Source organism: Saccoglossus kowalevskii, chromosome 16, assembly GCF_978046115.1.
Source record: "Saccoglossus kowalevskii chromosome 16, keSacKowa6.1, whole genome shotgun sequence".
NCBI lineage: Eukaryota > Metazoa > Hemichordata > Enteropneusta > Harrimaniidae > Saccoglossus > Saccoglossus kowalevskii.
In genome coordinates, this window is record NC_140656.1 from 25,168,921 (window position 1) to 25,177,806 (window position 8,886).

An 8,886-nucleotide genomic window follows, 5' to 3' on the forward strand; every position below is an offset into this window, starting at 1 on the left:
TATAAACTGACGTTGACATTATGATATTGATTTTCCTAATATAGTGACGATTAATCAATTGTGTTATGATGCGTAAAACTTTCATGTGATTGGCTGTTTGTTTAGAGGCAACGCCTCAAAGTCTCTTATACTCTATTGTAATTGGCTAATGGTTGACAAGTTACTAAAGTGATTTGAAGCTGTCTCGAAGGGAAGCACGAGGCAGTCGGAGAATCGTAGGTGACACGAATTGAGCTTCTGTGTGTTTTTTGTGAGTCCAACGTGGAGAACATCCGAATCCCGGTTACCTAAGTGAAAGGTTTCGAAACATCAAAAATACTTATCACACTAGTTTGCACTATCACGTGTGTGCTCAGGGTTTTTTTAGTAGAAGACTTGTCACAATTGTTACACTGTATGGCTGTAGATCAGTACAGTCTCTGGTGTGTTCGTCCAAGTTGCAAGTTTAATGTTTGTGACTAAGACGATAACATGTCACGTGTTTCGTCAGCCATTTTGGATTCACTCATAGGTGAGAGTTAAATTTTTAAACATTTCTCCTTTGTTGGCAATATAGCCTAGCATATAAATCATTTAAACCTATGATGATTGTATTGTGAATATATAGGTGACCATATTGAATAGACACCACAACCTGTACCATATATAACACCACAAACTGTACCAAAGATGATATAAATCAATTTAGTGGTCAATCGCAAAAACAAATGTTTAACAATTTCTTTCTCATGGAGGACAATGCAGAATTTTTACCAAGTAAAATAATATTTATAAATTTATTGTACGTACACGAGTTGCTGAACACGCTATATATTTTATATTTTTATTCAGCTGCTTTCAGTCACAATTTAAGACAAAATATCGAGAATATACCTAATTATATTCCGTCTTTAATATTCATGTCTAATTAGTATTTATAACAGTTATTATTGGTGTGTATATGAAATATATTTCGTAATGAAATATACTTTATATATTTCTCAATTCACTTGTCAAAATCATTTTTTTTCAGTTAGTTTGTTTGTTTTTTCCGAAAAAGGAAGAATTTCACATATCGAAAACGGAAAGTCTTTATCGTAGGATTTGCTATACTGGTGAGAAGCAATTGAATTGTACATGCATTGTATAGACCCTCAATTGTACCCCTGTGATGCTGACTAGGGTTTTAAACTTGTCATTATTCATTCATACGGTGATCTTGATACCAGTTTAAAATGTACGACCTTATACACATTTGTGTCTCATCTAGTGAGCGAGTAAGTAATTCATTACATTTTAACATATTCGAAAAAGTATACGAAATCATTGGAAATACTTATTTTTCTATTTGCAGCAATAACATTATATTAAAACACAAATATAACACATAAATCAAGAAACCTACAATAGTTAGCAATTAAAGCAATTTTTCAATTTAAACATATTTACAACACAATGAAATAGAATTTTTTGACACGTATTATGACATTGCTACATGGCAATCATGCTCTAACTAACTTTATTTTGAATAATTACTTGGGACAATGATTACTAAATATTATCTATTATATATCAGATTATTCGGTCCGAGCAGCGTTTATCTCTTTACTGTACTGATGCACTGAACACGCGCACTTTGGCACCCATGTAATTAAATAGATAATATCATAAATCCATCTGCGAAATAAAGTGATAAAAATACACGAAATATAGTCAACACTATAAAACACAAGGAACTAGTCATTACAAAATTTGTCAGTGTCAATGCAGACACAAAATATATCGCGTTTTGACACCACCGATATTCTTTATAGCGGTCGCACCAAGATGTGGACAAAGTAACCATTTTTTTAAAATTTGATATTAACATAATATTAAGACTATAACATACCTTAATTAAAATTTAACATACACTACTGCTACATTAATTACTTAACAAGCTAATACATTGTGTTACGACACAAATGGAAATAATGTTTAAATAATAACAAAAAGATGATACTTTACTCTCGAAAAATGAATATATCCCTTTCATTTGAAGTAAGCAGTAATCTATTGTTTTCTTTCTTACAACATTCATCACGCATATAATCTAATATTTGCTTTTTAATTTCAGGTTTGCAATTTTCCTGAAATTTGTAGATTTGTGTGCAGAAATCAATAATGCATGACCCAAGTTGAGATTCCTCATCAAAACATTCTGTGACGTCAATCCAAAATTCCCTTTCTTTAGTTTGATATCTGACATTCGGAATAATACGGTTGAATATATCTTCTATGGTGTCGGCTCCAATGGAGTTATGATCAGGAATTGTGTAATATTCATCAACTTTTTCAGATAGCTTCGCCCATCCTCCTATAGAGAGAAAAAAGAGATATTCATAAGTGGATTGTTAAACTTAGTTCAACCAATCACACGAGTATATCAGAAATCACGCCTAAATATTGTTGATAGTGGTGGTTTTGGAATATGCGATATACTTTCACGGGGGGGGGGATTCCTGGTACAGGTCACAGGAAATAAAAACGGCATTTTACTTGTTTACGGGGAATAAAATGAAAGTTCCATTTACAGTAAAAAATAAGTTTTTACACTTTACAGATAAAGCAAATTTCTAATTACATTTTACATTTTTATAATATATTTGATAATTTGTGTTTAGGAATCAAAATTGAAAAGTGGAAAATACTTTATACGCCGCTTACAAAAACAAATATGTTTGTACAAATTACGGACGAATAAAATAGCTGATTACGTTTTACACCTTGCACCCGTCTACGATTTTATGTTTTTTATTTATTTAAATTACATTATTACGAAAGTAAAACGAATTGATTACAGCTTACTTCGAGTACAATTTACATACATACATACATACATACATACATACATACATACATACATACATACATATGTCATAATAATACATACCACAATCCATCCTGGTGAATAGTATTCCACCTGTAACCAAGCAATTATATAAGTCTAATATTGTACGCTCCACATCTTTGAAATGATATGCAGACTGTGCTGCGAAAATCATTCCAAATTGTGTAGCCTGCTCATTCTGTAAAAACTCCTCAATCGTAGCAGCATGGAAGTCAAACGTAACGTTTCGCCATGTGTCCTTTTTATATATCACCAATTGTTTGAACTTGGTGAGTTCATCAGCGACAGGTTCAACAGCCGTGTACGTGATATTTGGGTAATTAGTCAGCAGGTTGTCTATGACTGGCTCATCTTTGGTTCCTGCAACAACATATTGTAGTACAATGTGGTAATGATAAAATTTATTCCGACAATTTAACTTTATTGCAGCTAATAATACCTCTACATATGTATTGAAATTCATGTTCGTTTTACAAAATCTCTTTCTATTTTATCCGTATTAAATTTGTTTACTGACGTATTATTTCCTATGACTTTTACGTTCTGTCATTCAGGCCTAAACTTTGGATTCTGCCGTTCGACGATAGCGATTTCGTCTCTGCTCTTTGGAAACAGCATGCTTTTAACCGGTCTTTATCTACGCGGGATATTTATTTGATCCTAAAGACTTATATTATTTCACATTATGTGGATGCTAAATAATTATATCAGTGGTAATATTTTATATTATAATATCTTATATATATACATTGATAATCTGATTGGTATTTTTTTGATGGGCTGCGCATCTTTCCACTTGAAATTACCTTCAATTTGACTTTCTCGAAGATGTTTTTAGGACATTTGAGAAAGGTGTATGCAGTGTTATGCATATTCAGAACGCTGACAGGTTTTCAAGACTTACCATTTCCACATCCAACAGACATCACATGCAAGGTCTTGGTTCGATCTAGATCTAATTGCATAACGATTGTTTTTACGTCATCATTCCTTCGCTCGATTTCACCTGGTTTTCCACATAATTTTATCTTGACAAAGCATTCATGATAATATTGTTGATAGTGAATGAGTGTTTTGATTGCCTCGTTCATATCTGCATTAGAAAAATAAAACAACAAAAAACATTACTTTCTGGCAAATATTTAATACCAAAACATTAGAATTGTGTTCAACCCCCCAAATATTAAAGTTACTACCATACGAATCAATTTCTACTCGCTGTCAACATTTGAGACCACGGAATAAGAATCCAGGGTTTGTGAGAAAATACATTTAAAAAACAAAAAAATTAACAAAACAAACAGTTTCTTTCACACGATTCCTGACTTATTATGTACTATATGCAATTTTCTTTTTATTTCACCCACCAATGTAAATCTGTGTTTGCACTGGTATAATATAAAAATACTCAGTAGTGATTATAAACAATTTTTTGACACTGTTATCATATTATTTTCCAATATACTTACTTTATATTAAACTACATCTCGTGTTTTTGGTTAATACTCTTAATTTTAGTCTTTATAACTATAACTATAACTATAACTATATTTTTATTTGCTATGTTCTGAGTTTAATCAGTTATTTTTACAATGTCATATCATTTGTGTTCATCTCAATATTGCAATATTCTTTGTAGTGACCATTATCCAGAAAGCGGTCGGACCGATCGACATAGTCGTGTTGTTCAATAATTATTTCCTGTTTATTATTATTATTATTATTATTATTATTATTATTATTATTATTATTATTATTATTATTATTATTATTATTATTAATAATAATATTATAAAATATAAAACGTTCCAAGTTTTTGCAAAATATCATGTTGGGCAGATAAGGCTACAGCTGCTGACAAATACCGTGTTCGACCTTTTCCGAGAGACCGCCGACAGACATCAATGATGAATCAGCATTTCTCGGTCTACCATAACGTCTGCGCAAGCGTATATCGAACGCCAAGGGCGCGAATCTGATTGGCTGATAGGGCTATATCGACTGGCATTCCTGGATGATCCTTGAGATTTCAGTATATGAATAAAATATGTATTTATTCAAACAGGGTTGCTGCTAATTTGTAAATAATACTGATTAGGAACACATTATCGGATAATTACTGAATATTAATAAGTATATAAATAGTATTATCTAAATGGCATCATACGTTTACTCCAGTTAGTGAAATGTTACAATATTCAGAATTATTCATTTATGAAGTACATGTATAGCGACGTCAAAATGATGTAGTCACTACTGAATGTGTATAATTATTGATCTTGATTAAATATGTAGAAATTAATGGTTAATTTATTTCAAAAGTAGAATAGAATGTTGTAACTTTTAAACTAAAAATGTCATTCGTTGCACTATGCGTGACTATTTATATATGGACGATAGTATTTGATGCTTATTGTCTATGAGGTAAAAAAAAGTCCACAATGTAGTTTTTTGTATTTGTACCAAATGACCCAGCACATTGTCCCGGAATTTGTCCTCCAGCGTATCACAATTTGCATTTAAATCTGTTACATTCTTTTGTTAACGATTTTTCTATTTGTCAGGATTGCTTTTGAACGATAATACATTATCTTTTTGTGTGTTTCTTTTTTGGTAATGATATATTTTTAATGCAGAGAATTTGCCTCAATTGTTATCACTCGAGTCACATCATAATGTACAAGATTTATTTATCTGTTGCAATTGCGAAGCCTAAATATATTCACAACCAGAAAACCATTGTCAATTTGCCTCATTTTTTACAACTCGAGTCACATCATAATGCACATGATTTATTTCAGGTGCCTGCTGCAATTGCGAGACATAAATATATTCACAACCAGAAAACCATCGTCACATTGAAGTACAGGTAAATGTGCGAATACACATAAACAGACATCATTAAATATATCTACAACAGTACTGAATAATATTAAAGGGCGGTGGTCGTCGCGCTGTGTCCTGTTCGATATAGCGACGTATGCAACGCGTGTAAAATACATTGTTTGTTTACACGGAATTTAAACAAGCGCTGCGCGACGACCATCGCCCTTGAATATAAATACCCATACATTGGCTTTAGTAATTGGTAAACATCGTAAAATATGATAAAGAGCCATTGCTCAAAACGTCTAGCTATTTTTAATAGTTATTTAGGACTACGATTACCAAATATTATCTTCAATATAAAATATGAAATGACAACACTGTGCATTATGGCTGCTTTTGTAAATAATCAAATATTGGAGTTGTATTTACGTATAAAATAAAACAAATAAATTAAATCAACTGCACGCCCACATGACCTTGGGGATCATGTGAATCATTGTTCGTCATAAGTAGTAAACACGACATACTTCGAGAATCTAATATTGAAATCATTATAATAACATGTGTCACTTACTTGAGACCCGATGTGTTGTTGCACGGTGTTGATGTTAGTGAAACTGACTGCTTGGATCCACAAATCTGAATGACCCTCAGAAATGTCCCGATATTTAAATTAATCCTACACACGTATTACCATGTTACTATAAATAATACTGGAAATGTAAAAACCGTAGAAGTGTTCCTAGTAGGTTTAGATTGACTGTTACACATCACAACAGTTGAAAAATTAAAGCGCGGTGTTCGAATTTCGTGTAAATAAACAATGTATTTTACACGCGTTGTATACGTCGCTATGAGTCCCATATCGAACAGGACTCGGCACGACTGCCGCTTTTAACATATGGTAAAATTGCATGATAATAATAACTACCGTGCTACCGTGTATCCTGTTTGTTTGAGATACCCCGATCACTAGTGCATTATCTGACTGTGTTTTTTTTAGCTCAACGGAATAATACTCTGACATCCATCGTGCCATGACTGCAAAGAAACAACAACACGACACCAAAATCGTTTTCAGCCATGTTATTTTTATATGTAATTGATTACACTGTTACGTTTGGTTCTGAACGAACTGGATTGAACTCGGGCGTATCTCGGCTCTCGGTCAGCCCCATACGGGTGATCGCGTTGGAGATAATCTTCTGTTAATCCCTTATCGGTGGGAGAAGCAGTAGTTCGGCTCCGATAGAATGCTGTCGTGTAAACCATGGAACTACGAGCCCCGAGTTTGTTGTTCTATGTTTAAACGTAGCAATAGACCGGAAGGGCCGACAAATCTGTATATCGACCGAGGTTGGGTCAATATTTGTAATACTATCCCGAATAAAACAAACATTGCACACTATAATCTCTCCTGCCCAAGTTTCCAATAACAACACCGAGAATTCACAAGTAGCTGTTTGATTACAATTCCAATGGGTCGTAAGAATATATATTCCATAATACATTCCAAAATTACTGTAACATTTAGTATTTGTCTAGGTACCAACTAGCACTGGACGATGTCCGCCACATGACGCGCGCACACAAACAAACAAACAAACAAACAGCTCACGTCCCTGGGACCACTCCCATCTGATTAAAATCCGATGTAGGTATGAGGTTCCAATTTTTTCTTGCCGTTAAGCAACCAAAAAATCGACATATTCAAACTAAAATACAAATAAATATTATATAAAGGGTCATACAAAAAAATTGGAGCCTCATACCTACATCGGATTTTAATCAGATTGGGACCACTCGGACCTAACCAGAACGCAATATAACACATTTCCGTGTCATACGATGGCCATTCGTTTATTCTATTGTATAACGCATTAACAAATGTAAGATTATGTCATAGTGTCCATTGAAAACGGTAAACGATTTCCTAAAACACCAATATGTTGTTGTTTCATTCATAACAACAAAACAAACATTTGGACTTTAAATTAATTGAAATCAACGCCCCCCCCCCCCGAGGTGCATCTGGAGGCCAATTTTATTTCTACCACAACAACATACAACATGTATTTGGTTTGTGTTTTCATTGATCAGATGTGAAGTAAAGAGGTCAAACGGGGAAAATAATACTAGTACAATAACAACAAAATATTAGAGTGCTCAGTCTACTAGGAAAATATGCTAGACATATAATAATATAAGTGTTGTCGATGATCATGGTTATACACATCGATGTGTTAGATATTTAGTTGTACCACAAACAATATGACCCATAACATTTATATCCACTGTGTCTCCTCAATACTAGTATGCTGTGTGACTACACTGAAATAATTGTGATCAAAAGTGTTATACATTAATGCATTATAATTAATTAAGCGATTGGGCCTAAGTAAAAGAAATTAAATCACTTGACCGATATTTGATCCTTTATCACTTAAAAAAATCACTTATTAATGTCAATTTATGGTTGTCAAATAGCACGCTTCTGTCGGGGCTTCTGTGAAGTAAGAAAGAGATATATCGTTAGACGCCAAGCCTAAAAAAGGAATCGATGATATTGCCATTATATTATTCTGGATACAAGTCAGCATACTTTTTTGTAATTGATTGATTTAGAGGAACTGTATTGCCGTATTTATAACTGTATTTATAAATGAAATTTCATGAATACGATATTGATCGTTGTGTTCATGTGAGAAGGTTGACTCCTCATAAAAGGACCAACGCAAAGGATTGGATCACTGTTTTAAGAATATGTCTGCTTATAAACCATTGTGCACAAACAGCGGTAACTGTCTTCGCTATATTCAAATTGCAACCCCACGGTTGCTGTGCCTTCATGTAAAAGGGACAGTCGTGAAGACAACTGATCGGCGAACTAGTTCCAAGTCATGCATCGACATTGTCGCCGTCTCAGTTGCCGGAACCCGTTTAAAACCACACGGTTCCGCAAGGTGAAGTTGTATTTATTCGCTGCGTCAATATGCCTTTGCTTTCTTGTTACATTGCTTCAATTGTTGAGTTGGTATTCCTCATTGAAGATGGCTGATCATGAACTGATGACAATGTGGACGACAAAATCGGACAGAGAAAGCAGGTGAGCACAATCAAGTCGTTCGGGTTATGTCCGTTGATTATCGCATTAGGTCACGAGTATCGTAAGTGCTTTCAGACTCCTG

General features: G+C 33.6%; 1 protein-coding gene across 1 annotated transcript; it reads right to left on the reverse strand.

The window, feature by feature from the left end:
* Nucleotides 1–1,302: 1,302 nt before the first annotated feature.
* On the reverse strand, nt 1,303–6,569 carry LOC144350463 (histamine N-methyltransferase-like). Its single transcript, XM_085491594.1, has 4 exons — nt 6,273–6,569; nt 3,774–3,962; nt 2,912–3,229; nt 1,303–2,335 (listed from the first exon to the last, which is right to left on the reverse strand). Exons 2-4 carry the CDS (start codon nt 3,958–3,960, stop codon nt 1,983–1,985), a joined length of 858 nt encoding a protein of 285 aa, XP_085347720.1. The 5' UTR covers nt 3,961–3,962; nt 6,273–6,569; the 3' UTR covers nt 1,303–1,982.
* Nucleotides 6,570–8,886: the final 2,317 nt, after the last annotated feature.

What these genes read in the sequence shown, in the direction of transcription:
- LOC144350463 (XM_085491594.1), bottom strand. Translation starts at nt 3,960, where the DNA reads ATGAACGAGGCAATCAAAACACTCATTCACTATCAACAATATTATCAT. An exon ending in GTCTGTTGGATGTGGAAATG is followed by an intron (nt 3,230 to 3,773) that starts GTAAGTCTTGAA and finishes ATGTTGTTGCAG; the next exon opens with GAACCAAAGATGAGCCAGTC. An exon ending in ATTCACCAGGATGGATTGTG is followed by an intron (nt 2,336 to 2,911) that starts GTATGTATTATT and finishes TTCTCTCTATAG; the next exon opens with GAGGATGGGCGAAGCTATCT.